The sequence below is a fragment of the Phyllobates terribilis genome, unplaced genomic scaffold, assembly GCF_046119375.1.
Source record: "Phyllobates terribilis strain yellow unplaced genomic scaffold, ASM4611937v1 Scaffold_2__4_contigs__length_985480577, whole genome shotgun sequence".
NCBI lineage: Eukaryota > Metazoa > Chordata > Amphibia > Anura > Dendrobatidae > Phyllobates > Phyllobates terribilis.
In genome coordinates, this window is record NW_027362762.1 from 808411146 (window position 1) to 808428298 (window position 17153).

Consider the following 17153-nt stretch of genomic DNA (forward strand, 5'->3'; position numbering starts at 1 on the left):
TGTTATTTGCTGATTTGTGATGTTCATTATTTAAAAATAAAGACATTAAAAATATAAAAAAAATTTTTCATTATTATTTTTTTTAAGATGAAAAAATCTCTTAGAGTATGTGCATACAATCCAGAGCCGCTGCGGGTTTGACGCTGCAGACTTGTGCAGCGTCAGACCCACAGCGTCCAGATATTACAGCACAGTGGATGCGATTTGTAGAAATCTCATATCCACTATACGTCTCTGGGCACCTGCGGACCACCCGCGGACACTGACATGTGGTGCTTCTTTCAATGCCGCAGCATGTCAATTTCTCTTGCGGGTCCACATGCAGTTTTTCCCCCGCACAATAAAGCTCCCATCTATCTGGACTGTGAAGGTTGTGGGTTCAAGACCTGAGTAGACACAAAAAAAAATTGTAATTGATTATTATTTTTAATACTTTTAGGCTACATTACCAAGATCAGGAACATCAGCGCTTTGGACGCTGCACATTCTCGCTGCGTCCAAAATGCTGCGTTATACTCACGCAGGTAAATCCGCATGTGTTCACTGAACCATGTGGAGTTACCGAATCCAATGTGATTCTATTGTGGAAATTTCATAGTGGAGACCAGCGTCTCTACAACAGAAACTGACGTGCTGCGGCTCGTAAATCTGCGCTGCTGGCGAGTTTATGCAGCGTCAAATAGAAGCACAGTGGGTGTGGGATTTCTATAAATCCATCCACTGGGCTTGTAATGCAGAACGCAGCGTTTTGGAAGCGTGGGCTCATAGCCTTATAGGAACAAGATAAATATTTTTCTTCAGCTCAGTATACAGGCACCATAAAAATACATTATTATATACACAATGTATTTCTGTGGAGCTGTATACTCTGCTTCTGGATTCATTGCAATGTAGAGTCAAGACAACCAAAATCTCCTATCTGTATCATTATGGGCTGTAGCTCAGTGGTTAGAGCAGCAGCCTGTGAGTGCGAGTCCTGGGTAACAGGAGTGAGAGGAGGTAAGTATACAATATACAGGTGCATCTCACAAAATAATCCTCAAAAAGTTAATTTATTTCAGTTTTATTATATAGAGTCATTACAAGCAGAGGGATCTATTATATAGAGTCATTACACACAGAGGGATCTATTATATAGAGTCATTACAAGCAGAGGCATCTATTATATAGTCATTACACACAGAGGGATCTATTATATAGAGTCATTACACACAGAGGGATCTATTATATAGAGTCATTACACACAGAGGGATCTATTATATAGAGTCATTACACACAGAGTGATCTATTATAAAGAGTCATTACACACAGAGGAATCTATTATATAGAGTCATTACACACAGAGGGATCTATTATATAGAGTCATTACACGCAGAGGGATCTATTATATAGAGTCATTACACTCAGAGGGATCTATTATATAGAGTCATTACACGCAGAGGGATCTATTATATAGAGTCATTACACGCAGAGGGATCTATTATATAGAGTCATTACACGCAGAGGGATCTATTATATAGAGTCATTACACACAGAGGGATCTATTATATAGAGTCATTACACACAGAGGGATCTATTATATAGAGTCATTACACACAGAGGGATCTATTATATAGAGTCATTACACACAGAGGGATCTATTATATACAGTCATTACACACAGAGTGATCTATTATATAGTCATTACACACAGAGGGATCTATTATATAGAGTCATTACACACAGTCTTTTTTTGTGTTTTGCAACAAAGTCTTTTTATTTATTTATTTTGACGCTTATTTTCTACTTGTCTGTTGCGTTTTTCTCTCTTTGTCCTTATCAGTTTTGTAATCCAGTTTGCTGTCAATTCATTATTTGCAGCTTTTTTTTTTATAAAGTCACATTTTAATTGCCCAAATCTGCTCCGGTCGTCCCGGGTGATTAATTATTTATTTACTTATTTATTTTTTTGCACGTTAGGAATCTTAGCGCCACGAGCGAAAAGGTAACAAATCCTGAGTCTTTTTGCTCTAAAAAGTTGCAAAGAAAGTAAAAGATAAAGGGCCGGATTCATTATGGCATATGCACCTGTGTTTTTGGTGTTCTCGTGAGGTTTTCACTCAGTTCTTTCTTCTTTTCATTTTCACCTTTCTAAAGTCTATTTTCTGTTCTGCTGTTTTCTTGTTTTCTCCATTGTGAGCGGAGTTTTAGTTTCCGGCTAATTCATCAATGGCGACTTTTTAAAAAGTTTTAAAATTTGTTGCAACAGTCCTGCAGTCTCCTCCGGAGTGATTTTATGGGCGCCAGGCATTTTGGAGCAATTTTTGCACCATTTTATGATACGTGTGACTTACTGCAAAAAAATAACCAGGTGAAAGACGATAATAAAAGGACATTGTGTAAAATTCATGGACCGCGGCGCCATTTTGAAGAATGTGGCGCTAAAAACAACTAATGCCACAAAGACTAAAAGAAAAGAGACTTAAAACAGAAATGATGAATCAGGGTCAAATAGGAAGAACATTTTTTTTAATTTGAGCATAATTCTAGAACCCGCCGGCGCCATATCCAAGAATTTGCAACAACAACCACCAATGAATAACACAAAAAAAAGAAAAGCAACTAAAAAAAACCATCAAGAATAATAAATTGCGTTCATACTGTGTTTAGAAGGTGTTAGAACTTTTCAGCTTCCTTCACATTGATGAGAAATCCTCGCTAAGTCGTAATCATCCGGTTCCATCTTGCTCTAGATGGGCGGGTGAGGGGCGGAGTCTGCTGACTTTCCCAAGCTCCGCCCCTGAAGTGGGTGTGGTCGATCAGGATCTCCGCTTGCTCCGCAGGTGCAGCAGACTTTCCTGCTTCTGCTCCTTCTCGGGGCCATACAGACTGGGGAGCTGGAACGGATCCTTCTTCTGCTCCGGGGTGTTATAAGGACAAACCTTCAGATGCTCAGACATGGAGGCGATGTCAGCGAGCGTCCACTGCTTCACCGGAGAGAAGAGGCTGCTGAAATTCCAGACCTGAAACACAAGGAGCGGACGGCGTCACGAAGGGTTAATCAAAAATAGTGCTTGACAAAAAATGGCTGCTATGGAGCTTTTGGGGAGAGGGGTCAAGTCTTGTAGGGCTCATCCCTTCCAGAATTAGATGGTGAAAATATAAGCAAGACTACAATGGGGAGAGAGGTTGGTCCAAGGATTGGGGGAAACAAGCAGCGAGCTCTTCTGTCCTGGGGTAAATAGCATCAAAAAGGAGCAAATTTTAATCTAAAGTCATCTAAAATAGAAAATGAAGCAACTCTGCAAATAGTTTTCAATAAAAACCTTCTACCATTTTGCTTCCACTACGCGTCTCCATGGTAACAGACTACAATTTGATTCCGTAGTCAGACTTGCTTCCATCCAGTAAATTCACACACAGCAGATCTGATGGTGAAATATCCGCCCCAGTCCTCGCATATCTGCACTGGTAGAAGAATTCAGAATGATGGTAGAGATGGAAGATCAGGGGATCAGATTACACAGGGATTGTTTGTAGTCTGTAACCATGGAGACACATAGGTCTGCAGAGGAGCTGTATAGACAGGAGATATTTAAATCAAAGCTATTTGTAAAGTTTTTATGCAATGTGACATTTCTAATAATTGCTAATGTAATAATTGCTATATTTCAGCCCACATTTAGTAATAAGACGGACCTTCCATCATGGTGGCAGAATGACCCCATATTTGTTTCCTGCCTCTTTCCATGACCCCAACTGCTGACACTGCCGTTCCTCTGGGGAGTTGTCTGCAGCCCCCAGAAGTAAAATGGACCAATCAGAGCTGGGCTTCCTCTCCAGGGGCGTGGTCTGCCTTCATGGTACCTATGTTCTGTAACCCACCTTCTTACGGCATCTCCAAGATGTTCCTCCATGTGAGTAAGTCTTCTTCTCCCAGTATAGATGGACCACCCCCCTCTCCTGTAACAGCGAGGCGCAGATATCTCTCATGAGGGAGGACACCTGTGAGAGCTGACACAGGCTGAAGCTGTCCAGGAAGCCAGCAATGTGCTGTAGGACCTCCAGCGGTAAGTTACTGAGAGAGTCCTTGCTCTTCCCTCGGTGGCTTCTGGACAGATTGGGTTTTACACCTTCATATAAAGTCTCATCCACCAGAGGTTTCATTGCAAACGTCTTCATGTGTTTGCTGTAGATGACCTGTGACCTTTGCCCTGCGGTCTGAAACCTGGTCATTATGAAGGTGCAACCCAAGTAGGAAAGCGGGCAACGCTGCTGGAACCAGCCATCCAGGCAGGACTGTATGTCCGAGTGGACATTCCTGAAATGTGACGCAATCTCGTCCCGGCGGAAGAAGAGGTTACAAGAGAAGGTGAAGGAGGAGTTGGACTTGTTGTGTCTCGTGCTCACACATTCGCTCTCGATGTCCAAGTACAGACCTAAACTTCTCATCTTCTTCTTGGCAAGAAGATCTAATAGAACAGTCTTGTTGGTGAAGGGATTGCCTCCGAAGTTGTATGTCTGGGTTCCTAAGTCAATGAGCAAGCCATCGAGCGCTTTCATCTGAGACACGGCGTGACCCCTCAGCTCCCTCTCTAGAGCCACTAATAAAGTAGTGCTAATAGTTTCGGTCAGTGGCAACTTGTCTACTGGGATTCCCAGGTCAGAGGTGTCCACCAGTTTCTCAGCTTTCTCCTTCTTGCTGCGTTCTTCCCCCAGTTTCGCCCTCCTGCCACAGTAGCTGGTCGGTACCTTGAAGGTGCACACGGTCTTCACCTCTTGGGCTTCCAGTTTGCCATAAACGAAGTCCTTCTCTTTGGGGGTGCACGCGGCAATCTGTCCGAATCTTATCAGCATGCTGCCATGGTGCACCAGGTACATGTTGAAACTCCCACAATCCACCTCAGTTTTCAGTCTTTCCAGGACTCCCTCTTGCCATGGAGCAAACCCTGTCTTCTCGAGATCGGCCATCGATAGCTTTGCAACGTCTTCTGCTCTTTTGCCTTCATTTGGTTCTTGATTTTTCTCGGTTTCTACTTTGGGTTTGTTGCTGGGCGTTTTGCTTGTGTCAGGGAGTTTGCTGCCAGTCGGGACAGTACCGGACTGCAGATACTTGGCCGCATTCATCTCTTTGCTAAATATAGTGTCCCACATTTTGAATTTATCTAAATCCATGTCATCCTGTCCCCGAGCCAAGGCCTCTCGCTCATACTGAGTCAGGCCAACCATCTGACCATTGTCCACCTTCTCAGGATCTGAACCCCCAACTTCACCCTCCTCCTGTTCCGGCTCGGATGGATCTAAAATGATTGTGTCTTTTGGATCCTCGGAAAGTTCTGGATAAAGTTCGGCCATTTTCAGGGAGCTAAAGAGAATCTTCTGGTCTCTCAATGTCAGGGCCACATCTAGACATTCCTCTCCAATCTCCTCCTGCAGGAGATTCTTGTAAAGCGTCTGGGGCTTGAGGATAGTCGGCCAGCGGTTCCAGTCCATGGAGCAGCAGACCACGCTTGCTGGACAGACCTTCAAATGTTTTGCCTGCTTGCATCGAGACATTGAGAAAGGGCAGCCAAATACAGAGTTCAGGCATGGCACCCACTCATTGGGGCACAGAAGACTATGTTCATCTTCTTTGCACATGTGGAAGGTGGCACCGCAGTGCAGTTTGCAGCTGATTACGATACAGGAGACACCAGTATTGATGGGAGCATTGCAGCGCTTGTTGAAGCAGTTCTGGCAGTGCCGATGCTGTCCTGGTGGAGGCCGCTGGGTCCTTCCCTAAGAGTCAATAAAGAAACAAGTGGTAAAATGAAATATTTAATTTAACACTTAATATATAACACTTACTATATGAAATAACACATAATAAGAAGAAGCAGCAGCATAGAGGACATTATACAACTGTACTGAACATAGTAGCTGTGAATCCTGCATTGGGTTTGATAAAACACTTACTAGAAGGTTGCATCATGGGAAAAAACGTACAGCAGTACTGGGCAGTGTAGCTGTGAATCCAGCACTCTGAGATAAAACACTTACTGGAAATCTGAACCATGGAGAATACTGGAAATCTGAACCATGGAGCATACTAAACAGTAGTAGTGATCAATGTAGCTGTGAATCTAGCACTGGGGTGAGAAAAAAAACATACTAGAAAGTATCAATATCATGGAGGGCATTATACAACAGTACTGAGCAGTGTAGCTGTAAATACAGCACTATGTGATAAACTTACTAGACAGTTGCATCATGGAGGATAATATACAGCAGCATAGAGGACAATATGCTGCAGTACTGAACAGTGTAGCTGTGAATACAGCACTGAGATAAAACACTGACTATAAAAGCTGATCCATGAAGAACCATAAAGAGTAGTACTGAGCAGTGTATCTGTGAATCCAACACTGGGATGAGATAAAATACTTACTAGAAAGCAGCAGCATAGAGGACATTATATAGCAGGAATGAGCACTGTAGCTGTAAATCCAGTTCAGAAAACCAACATTTCTATTATTTCACAACGTAAGATCCAGTGTTCTTGCATACTTTTAGATATACAGTGGGTACAGAAAGTATTCAGACCCCTTTATATGTTTCACTCTTTGTTTCATTGCAGCCATTTGGTAAATTCTAAAAAAAACCATTTTTTTTTCTCATTAAAGTACACTGCACCCCATCTTGACTGAAAAAACTCCCAGAAATGTAGAATTTTTTACAAATTTATTAAAAAGGAAAAACTGAAATATCACATGGTCATAAGTATTCAGACCCTTTGCTCAGAAACTCATATTTAAGCCACATGCTGTCCATTTCCTTGTGATCCTCTTGAGATGGTTCTACTCCTTCATTGGAGTCCAGCTGTTTAATTAAACTGATAGGACTTGATTTGGAAAGGCACACCCCTGTCTATATAAGACCTCATAGCTCACAGTGCATGTCAGACCAAATGAGAATCATGAGCTCAAAGGAACTGCCCAAGGAGCTCAGAGACAGAATTGTGGCAAGGCACAGATCTGGCCAAGGTTACAAAAGAATTTCAGCATTACTCAATGTTCCTAAGAGCACAGTGGCCTCCATAATCCTTAAATGGAAGAAGTTTGGGACCAACAGAAGTCTTCCTAGACCTGGCCGTCCGCCAAACTGAGCAATCGTGGGAGAAGAGCCTTGGTGAGAGAGGTAAAGAATGTTACGCACACGCCCGGACTGACTGGCGTGAGCATGATTAGTGATCCCACTGGACCATGAACCGAAGAGTGCCTGGAGGGGCGTAACTAAGTATCAACTCGGTCCGACCAAGGTCACACGGCGGCTCAGTCGAGTCCGTGAACCAGGGAGGAACCGAGCAGAGGGCCCAGGTGCTACTCCAGGTCAGACCCCGGTCACAGCTGTTGACCCACATCGGGGAATGCAGGAACAGGCAGGTTAGACTGGCATACAGACAGGTGGGCACTGGCAGGCACGGCTGGCATGCAGACAGGCGGGCACTGGCAGGTAGGAACGCAGGCAGGATAGGGACCAGTACAGACAGGGACACAGGAACGGAGCCGCAGATGCGGTGAACAAGCAGAGCAGAGCGAAACCGCCAATGCGGTGAACAAGCAGAGCAGAACGAAACCGCCCGTGCGGTGAACAAGCAAGCAGAACGAAACCGCAGGTGCGGTGAGCAAGCAAGCAGAGCAGAGCGGAACCGCAGGTGCGGTGAACAAGCAAGCAGAGCAGAGCGGAACGGAACCGCAGGTGCGGTGAACAAGGAGAGCAGAGCGGAACGCAGATGCGGTGAACAAGCAGAGCAGAACAGAGCAGAAGGTGCAGGCAGACAGGACAGGGCTCTGTTCACATGGAACAGACTGGAAAATACAGGAAGATAGTTAGAACACAGGAGGTAGATACGGAGGCAGGGAAATGGGACAAGCAGAACCAGATACACACAAGGTACTTACAATGAAGTAGCGAGTGGACACAAAACTCACAAACAGAAGTACAGAGACAATGAGTTGGAGTTAGGTGCAGGTTCAGACACTGCAGGAAAAGGGAATGTTCGAACATAGAGACAAACAGGTAACGGGCTAGGACACTGTTCAGACAGGAAATGAACCAGGAACGAGCCTGGGAACTCAGTGCCCAGGGTGGCGGAAAGAGACTAGAAGTCACAGATACAGGCAACAGGCCTGGGTATACAGCCCCCAAGGTGGCGGAACAGACAAGATACAGGACAGGACCTGGCAACTCAGTTGCACCGAACACACTGAAAGAAAGTGTTGCTCAGGCACCCCCTACTGGGTGGAGGGGGTTTAAGTATCCAGTGACTCACAGCAATAGGCTGGGGAGGCATTAGGAGTGCGCACACAGTAACTATAAGAATCAGGCAGTAGCCGTGCCGCCGCCCTAAGCGATCAGACAAGAGACACAGCAGGTACTGGAGCAAAGTGTGCAGCCTGGATTGATAGGTAAGATGGCGATCTTGCATGGTGGGAGGTGGTAAGCCATGCCAGCACGCCGCCAGGGATGTTACAAAGAAGAACCCCAAGATCACTGTGGCTGAGCTCCAGAGATGCAGTAGGGAGATGGGAGAAAGTTGAACAAAGTCAACTATCACTGCAGCCCTCCACCAGTCGGGCCTTTATGGCAGAGTGGCCCGACGGAAGCCTCTCCTCAGTGCAAGACATATGAAAGCCCGCATAGAGTTTGCTCAAAAACACACGAAGGACTCCCAGACTATGAGAAATAAGATTCTCTCGTCTGATGAGACGAAGATAGAACTTTTTGGTGATAATTCTAAGCGGTATGTGTGGAGAAAACCAGGCACTGCTCATCACCTGCCCAATACAATCCCAACAGTGAAACATGGTGGTGGCAGCATCATGCTATGGAGGTGTTTTTCAGCTGCAGGGACAGGATGACTGGTTGCAATTGAAGGAAACATGAATGCAGTCAAGTACAGAGATATCCTGGATGAAAACCTCTTCCAGAGTGCTCTGGACCTCAGACTTGGCCGAAGGTTCACCTTCCAACAAGACAATGACCCTAAGCACACAGCTAAAATAACAAAGGAGAGGCTTCAGAACAACTCTGTGACCATTCTTGACCTAAACCCAACTGAGCATCTCTGGAGAGACCTGAAAATGGCCGTCCACCAACGTTCACCATCCAACCTGACGGAACTGGAGAGGATCTGCAAGGAAGAATGGCCGAGGATCCCCAAATCCAGGGGTGAAAAACTTGTTGCATCATTCCCAAGAAGACTCATGGCTGTACTAGCTCAAAAGGGGGCTTCTACTCAATACTGAGCAAAGGGGCTGAATATTTATGACCATGTGATATTTCAGTTTTTTCAGTTCTTTTTTAATAAATTTACAAAAATTTCTACATTCGTTTTTTTTCAGTCAAGATGGGGTGCAGAGTGTACTTTAATGAGAAAAAAAATGAACTTTTTAGAATTTACCAAATGGCTGCAATGAAACAAAGAGTGAAAAATTTAGAAGTGGTCTGAATACTTTCCGTACCCACTGTATACTGAGTATAACTCCAATCACTACCAAAGCTCAGATACCGGTTAATTTCACCAGTGAATTATGGGAGGTTTGGATGTGACTGGAGCAGAAAATGTCACCCAAGCTCTGTACAAGCAGTTTTCATGAAGATTTAACTAGTAAAATGCAGCATAGTGTTAAGATACATATAAAACTGTGAGACACCGGCCCCAAACCAGACTGCCCCCTAGAGACCACTAGTTTAATGGGTGTTATGGTAGTGATACTGGGTGATGGCACTCACCATGGTCTGTTAGTCTTCACCTCCAGCCAGGAATTATTCAGATCTCATCTGTGAATAGAGAATTTTATAATAACTTATAAAAAAAGGTACAGGTTCAGGCGACTGCTCAGTACATGAGGAATAACAATATTTCCTTGTATCCTGAATTTTCACCAGTTTTCTCCTTTCTAACTTTCAATTATCTTTGAGCTACTGGTGGAGCCCATCTGCTGTGATGTTTCCCATACACAACACACAGACATGAGGGATTCCTGTTCTCTTTTCTATATCAAGCAACTGTTCAGTAGCAGCAGCAGCATGAAGGACATTATGCAGCAGGATTGAGCAGTGTAGCTGTGAATTCAGCTCTGGGGTGAGACAAACACTTATTAGAAACAGCAGCACCATAAAGGACATTATAAAAACAGTACTAACTAGTGTAGCTGTAAATCCAGTCTTTAAGTGAGAAAAAACAATTACTATAAGTAGCAGCAGTAGCATGGACAATATTATACAGCAGTGTTTAGCAGCGTAGATGTGAGTCAAGCGCTGGGGTGAGATAAGTCACTAAACGCAGCTGCAGCAGCATGGATGACATTGGGCAGCAGTAATGAGCCGTGTAGCTGTGTATAAAACACTTACTCTTACTAGAAAGCAGTGTCATGGAGAACATTGTACAGCAGTACTGAGAAGTGTAGCTGTGAATCCAGCACTGTGGTGAGATAAAGTAAAGCACTTCTCAGATATCAGCAGCAGAATGGAGGACATTACAGAGCTGTACAGAGAAGTATTGCTGTGAATCCAGCTCTGGGGTTAGATTAAATACTCACTTGGAGCAGCAGCAGGATGGAGGACAGTAAACAGCAGTACTGAGGTGTGTTGCTGTAAATTCAGCTCTGAGTGAGATAAAAAAAAAAAAAAAACACTTAGGGCTCATTCAGATGTCCGTGCAAATCGGTCTGATGTTGGACTGCAATGCACGGACTGGCCGAGAGTCTCCCGACCGGAGCGTGGCGGCTTCCAGCATTTCTATGATCCCTTAGGCCATGTTCACCAAATCTTTTGAGGAGTGGAATAACAGATATAAAACATTCAGGTCCCGGTCACTTGTATTTTTTTTTTCCTTTCATTTCTTCAGTTTCCATCTTATGTATTTTCAGGGAAAAAAAAATTTAAGAACGGAAACTTCAGTTTGTGCAAATCCTTCTTACGCAGGACGCCTTGTTCTTCCTCACACTGAAGATCAATTTTAATGACATGAGCTGGACGTTTGGGGTTACTGTCCGTCTGCAGAATACCCTGATGGTATTACATGGATAAATATCTGCAGCCGGACAACGACGCCCAACATCCAGCCAATGTCATAAAGAACAAGGAGTCCTGGAGGTGATGATCCAACTCCGGAGCCCTGATCTCCCATCATCCTGTCTGTCTGGGATCACAAGAGACAGAAGGATCCGCACAAGCCTCATACACAGAAGATCTGGGGTCAGGTCTCCATGATGTTTGGCACAACCTCCTCCCGAGATCCTCCATAACGTGTATACAAGTGATGAGGAGGCGACAGCCAGATACCGATACCAATGGGATTTACATTTCTCATTACATTTTATTTTTTTTTTTGCAACTATAAGCTTTTCTACATATGAAGCTTCTTCCTTTGCAGCATTTTCTCCACACCTAAGACTTTTGCAGAGTCCTGTATTTTCCCGTGTTTCGCCCCTAGTGCCCCTCAGTGCACATCCTTTGTGTCATGACCATTGTGCCCTCTGTACCCTTCCTCGTATTTCCCGTGCCCTCTGTTGCCTCCTCGGTCCATTCTGTGTCACCTCCTCACATGTAGCTCTGTCTGTGCCCGCTATGATGTACCCCCGTCACCCCTCAGTTCTGGGCCTCCTCACCTGTCCCCGGGGGTCCGGTCACTTTCCTGCCTCCTTTGCCCTCATTGTGGTGGGCTGTGCAGCCGCTCGCCGTGTGGCACAGGACGGTCATGTGGACATTTATAAATAGCCGCCCCGGTCACCATGTGCCGTCTCCGCTTACACGGCTGCTGCTTCCATTAACCCTCTGCAGCAGCGGCTCATGTCTGTGTCCAGGGGTATAATACAGAGACCGGGAGGGAGATAGGGGGGGCAACAACACAGACGCTCCCGGCACAGAGTCACCGGGGCCGAGTTCTTACCACATTGTCTAGTTATTAAAAATCTTCCATCTGTGAAGAGTTTGTCAATTTCCCTGCAGCCCCCCGGGGTGGGGGACTACAGGCCCAGAATGGACAAGAACTGTGCACGACCCGAACAGCAACACCGACACCATGAGCAATGATTTATCAGTATGGGCGGACCGCATAGAATTCATTTTGGGGTCTGACATCCAGGCTGCCATTTTAGTTATTGAATGTTACAGCAGTCTGCCCATTAACTCATTCATGACCAAGTGTTTTTTTTTTTTAGTTTGTTAGAAAGTTTTGCAAGATTTAGTGTAATTGATGACTTATTATAAAAGGGCTCCAGAGCCTTCAGCGCCCCCCACAGATCACTTCTAAATGGTTAAACCGCCGGCACCTGCCCGGTATGAGGAGTAATGTTCTATTGTCACACAGGGGTTAAAAGTCTTGATTCTGCCCTTCAAAACGTCACCACTAGGGGGAGCTCTGTGCACAGGGATGAATACAGCTCTCAGTATGTCGCCACATGTACAGAAAGTCCCCTAGCGGCCATTTCTGAGCCCAAGTTTCAGGCTGTGCGACCGCCACAGTTCTGATCATCCATAGAAAAATGAGTGACAGCGGATAAATGAGCCAATCGCTGCGATACATGAGAAACTCAGATCGAGCGCAGCTCCTGCAGTTAATAAATAAGTTTATTAAATATGACAATCAAGTCTGAGACTTTCCGTCCCTGAGAGAGGCAGTGAGAGACGGTGACCAGCGCTCCGCAGTGAGACGGTGACCAGCGCTCCGCAGTGAGACGTGACCAGCGCTCCGCAGCCTCGCTACCTGGCGTTACGGCGCAGTTCGGACGTCGCCTTTATGTCGCTCTCCATCTGGTCAATGTGCCGCGTTATCTGCCGTATGAGAACCTGGAAAGGAGAAGAGAAAGTGCGAGATGTGAGACGGGTAACAGAACTACATGTCCCAGCAGACCCAGACAAAGATCAGCTGCAGCAGAAGTTCACATACTGACCCACAGCTGAGGGTTTGCTACAAATCACTTCTAGACTTCATTGTACCAAACCTCCAGCTGTGATCAGCAGACCTTCAGTATGTTCTATTCACTGGCAGCGAGCAGAGATCTTAAGCTTGATGACGTTTTCAGCACTGACCCTCCCCTTATATCTGGACCCGGCTATTATGTCCCCCACATCCCCCACCCCGTGCCCCTCGCTCACATCCACGTGCCGCTGACAGATGGACAGTCTGATCAGTGCATAGTCCCTCTGGTGCACGCTGCTGCCACCTGCTGGACGATCCCTGGAACAGCGGCGTTCAGGCCCTTTCCTTCTGCACAAACCCTGAAGGAAGGAAAAGTCCAATATAAAGTCCAACACGTGGGAAAAAAACAAAAACTAAGTACACCCTCTGAGTTTATTTACATATGACAACGATTACACAGGTTTGTAACTAAAAAGCGGTTTGATTATTTTCATATAATTTGCATATATTTTGGGGTTTTGATAAAAAAAAAAAAAAATATTGAAAGAAATCCTAAACGTCAGGACTTGCCACAAACCTATAGGTTCTTCTGCAAACTCTGGTGTGAATCATCAGCAGGCGGCTTATATTCTTTCCCCATTATCATCAATAGGAACTGTGTGATTGTCTGGTGGCAGTCAGGTGGTTAGTGACATAGGGAAAGGTGCTTACGCTTTCAAGAAACTTGCATTGGAATCTCATTCAACCATGTTTCCCCAAATTAGTGTTATGGCTTTGCGGAAGTGTATTAAATTCGCCTGATCGTTTGTTTCATTTGTGGTGAATATACAGTGTTGAGTCAACAGCTGAATATTACAGACTTTGTGAATAAAGTATACTTCGCATACCTCGGACTAAAACTTGGAGATCAAGATAAAGTTTGAGCGCCTCAAAGTGTGCAAACAGTGTGTTGAGGACTTCCGAAATTGGTTCAAGGGTAAGAAAACACCACGGTTACTTACCGGTAGCCGGTTTTTCCTGAACCCATGACAGCACACCTTGAGAGAGGGATCCGCCCCACCAAGGACAGGAAACAGTCTGAAATAATAAAAGGGTGGTACCTCTCCCTCGCTTCAGTTGGATTACAGAGCATTGAGAGGACCTCCAGAAAAGGTTAGACACATAATCAACACCTACAATATATATATATAATGTAAATAATCACCCAAAATGTAAAGTGCTTCAACAGGGCGTGAGAAAGACAGGAGGGGAAACTACGGGTGCTGTCATGGGTTCAGGAAAAACCGGCTACCGGTAAGTAACCTTGGTGTTTTCCCCTCACCCATGACAGCACACCTGGAGAGAATTTGAGAATATGAGCACCCTAGGGAGGGACCACCGCCTGAAGTACCCTTCTCCCAAAGGTAAGGTCAGAGGAGGATAGATCCAACCGATAGTGCTTGTAGAAGGTGGATGGTGCAGACCAAGTAGCAGCTTTACATATCTGGTCAATCGAGACGTCTGCTCGCTCTGCCCAGCAGGTTGCGACAGCTCTGGTGGAATGAGCTTTAATACCGTCCGGTGCCGGAACACCTGTAGATGTATAAGCTAGACAAATGGCCTCCCTAAACCACCTAGAAATAGTTCCCTTTGATACCCAGTGACCTTTCCTACTCCCCTGAAAGGCCAGAAACAAGGAGCGGTCCTTCCTCCACTGACTAGTCATGTCTATGTACTGTAGTAATGCCCTTCTAACATCCAGATTGTGGAACCTAACCTCCCCGGGGTTTTTAGGGTTACTGCAGAAAGAGGGAAGTACAATCTCCTGATTACAGTGGAATCTGGATACTACTTTCGGAAGGTACACCGGATCTGTACGCAGGACGACCCGGTCCTCATGAATTTGGATGTATGGCCGAATCAACAGAAAGGGCCTACAGGTCACTAACCCTATGGGCCGATGTTAGGGCCACTAGGAGAATGTTTTGAGGGTGAGGAACTTTAGAGAGATAACCTGCGGGGGTTCAAATGGGTCGCCAGAGAGTGCGTTTAAAACCAAATTCAGGTCCCAGGGAGGAACTCTGAGAGCCCAAACTGGTTTAGCTCTGGAACAGAATTTAATGAATCTAGAGGCCCACCTGTTTCCTGCCAGGTTGCAATTATAGAGCGCCCCTAGGGTGGACACCTGAACTTTAAGCGTTCCCATAGCTAACCCCAGGTCACGTCCCTTCTGTAAAAACTCTAGGACCTCTTTAATTGAAGGTTTATTCGACAACGGGGAGTCTATGAAACCCGGGAATTTCACCAGATTCTGCTATAAATCTTAGTTGTTATGGGCTTCCTACTACCCAATAGGGTGGAAACTAGGCTCAATGAAAACCCCCTATTACTCAGTAACATCCTCTCAAGTTCCAAGACGCCAGATGGAAACCTTCGGCTTGTGCATGGAACATCGGCCCCTGGATGAGAAGGTCCGGCCTGTCCTGTAGGACCCAGGGACCCGAGACAGACATTAGACGAAGCAGGGTCTTTTTGGCCAAAAAGGGGGCCATCAGAATTATCCTTGCCCCCTCCTCCCGAATTTTCCTCACAACTGCCGGGATCATTACTATCAGTAGAAAAGCATAGGCCCTCCTGAACCTCCAGGGTATCTGGAGAGCGTCTTCAGCATAGGGATTCTCTGTCGGATCTAGTGAACGGAATCTCTCCACCTTCCTGTTTGCCCTCCCTGTTGGTGAACAAATCTATGTCCGGTGACCCCCATAGTTTGATAATCTGCTGGAAGACTACTGGGTTTAGAGCGCACTCTCCTTGTCTTAAAGTGTGGCGACTGAGGAAATCTGCCTTTGAATTTTCTACCCCCTGGATGTAAAGAGCACTGAGGGATGGAAGATGCTGTTCTGATAGTTGCAGGATCCTGTTTGCCACTACCATCAGGGAGCGAGATCTTGTTCCTCCCTGGTGATTTATATAAGCCACTGTCGTCCGATTGTCAGACATGATCTGGACATGTATGTGGGGTAGGAAGCCTATCAGGGATTTCTCCACTGCCAAAAGCTTTTAGGTTTGATGATGTCCCCATTTCGTGACGTAACCAGAGCCTCTGAGCCGAGAGATCTGCTAGATGACCCCCCCCCCCCCCAGCCGGAGCCACTTGCATCTGTTGTAATTGTATGGTTGACTAGTCTGGACCACTGCAAGCCTGAGGTCAGATTCTCCCTTTCTCCCTGTTTATCCACCATGAGAGGGAGTCTACCGTCTCTAGGGAAAGATAGTCTTTTCTAAATGTCCGTTGAAGGATTTGTGCTGACAGGACCTCCCACTGAAGAAGCCTCATATGACCTTGGGCCCATTTGACTGCTGGGAGACAGGACGTCATGGAGCCCAATAGGGACATCACTGGAGACTCTATGGCCCTTGAGACCAAGCTGATTATTTTGCAAACCTTGTCCTCAGAGGAAGCAGGCTTAGGAGTTGGGAATTTAGGGTCAAGCCCAGAAAGATCTGAGTCCTTGAGGGGGATAGTTTTGATTTTTTAACATTTATCAACCCTCCCTAGCTGATGTAAGGCTGTCCTGACCTCAAAGTTGAGAGGAACAGTGGTCTTCCGATATCTCTATTACCAGAAAGTCGTCTAAGTAGGGAACAATCACCACTAGTGTTGAGCGAGTAGGTTCTGTTAACCCTTTCGCCAAGTATGCTCGGACGAGCACCAAGTATTTACAACTGCTCGGTGATATGGTTGAATCACTCCCGTGTGCACGATTTGCGACTGTTTGACAGCTTTATTACATGTGAGGAATGTCTATCAAACATGCACACGGGAGCGACTCAACCATATCACCGAGCAGCTGTAAATACTTTGTGCTCGTCCGAGCATACTCTGCGAAAGGGTTAACAGAACATACTCGCTCATCACTAATCACGGGACGTCAGCAGTCGCGAGATCCATCACATGACTAAATGACGTCATGGCAGGTCCTTTTAGACTATCACGAGCTGCCGGCAAGCCAGGACGGATCGCTATGGACACAGGGGGCCATCAGAAGGTAAATATAATGTATATTTTTTATTTTATACCATTCTTTCGGTCACACTATATATGCCGTTTGCATGGATATATTTAGTGTGACCAAGTTGTCAAGCACTTTCCAAGTGATGCTAAAATAGATTGGAAAGCGCTTCACATCCGCTTGTCCCTGGCAGGAAAAACGCATGTACAATCTGCACGGACAATCCGCACGTCAGGGAGATGCAGAAACGCTCAGGAAAAATCCAGAGCATTTCT

The 17153-nt window shown here is 45.6% G+C and overlaps 1 protein-coding gene across 4 annotated transcripts; it reads right to left on the reverse strand.

Moving 5' to 3' along the window:
- Positions 1-1309: 1309 nt before the first annotated feature.
- Positions 1310-11815, reverse strand: LOC141229962 (F-box only protein 40-like). Of its 4 annotated transcripts, XM_073667527.1 has the most exons (6): positions 11634-11815; positions 10563-10628; positions 10375-10444; positions 9754-9801; positions 3865-5757; positions 1311-3002 (listed from the first exon to the last, which is right to left on the reverse strand). In XM_073667527.1, the coding sequence occupies exons 4-6, from the start codon at positions 9754-9756 to the stop codon at positions 2799-2801; spliced, it is 2100 nt and encodes a 699-aa protein (XP_073523628.1). In that variant the 5' UTR covers positions 9757-9801; positions 10375-10444; positions 10563-10628; positions 11634-11815; the 3' UTR covers positions 1311-2798. The 4 variants fall into 4 exon arrangements, with proteins under 4 accessions (XP_073523630.1, XP_073523628.1, XP_073523629.1 ...); XM_073667529.1 differs by lacking the exon at positions 10375-10444 and having other exon boundaries at positions 1310-3002; XM_073667528.1 differs by lacking the exon at positions 10563-10628.
- Between the last annotated feature and the right edge of the window lie 5338 nt (positions 11816-17153).

Excerpts from the sequence above, each read along its gene's own strand:
- LOC141229962 (XM_073667529.1), bottom strand. Across the intron at positions 3,003-3,864 it reads CTTGGAGATGCCGTAAGAAG|GTCTGGAATTTCAGCAGCCT; the intron begins GTGGGTTACAGA and ends CTTGTGTTTCAG.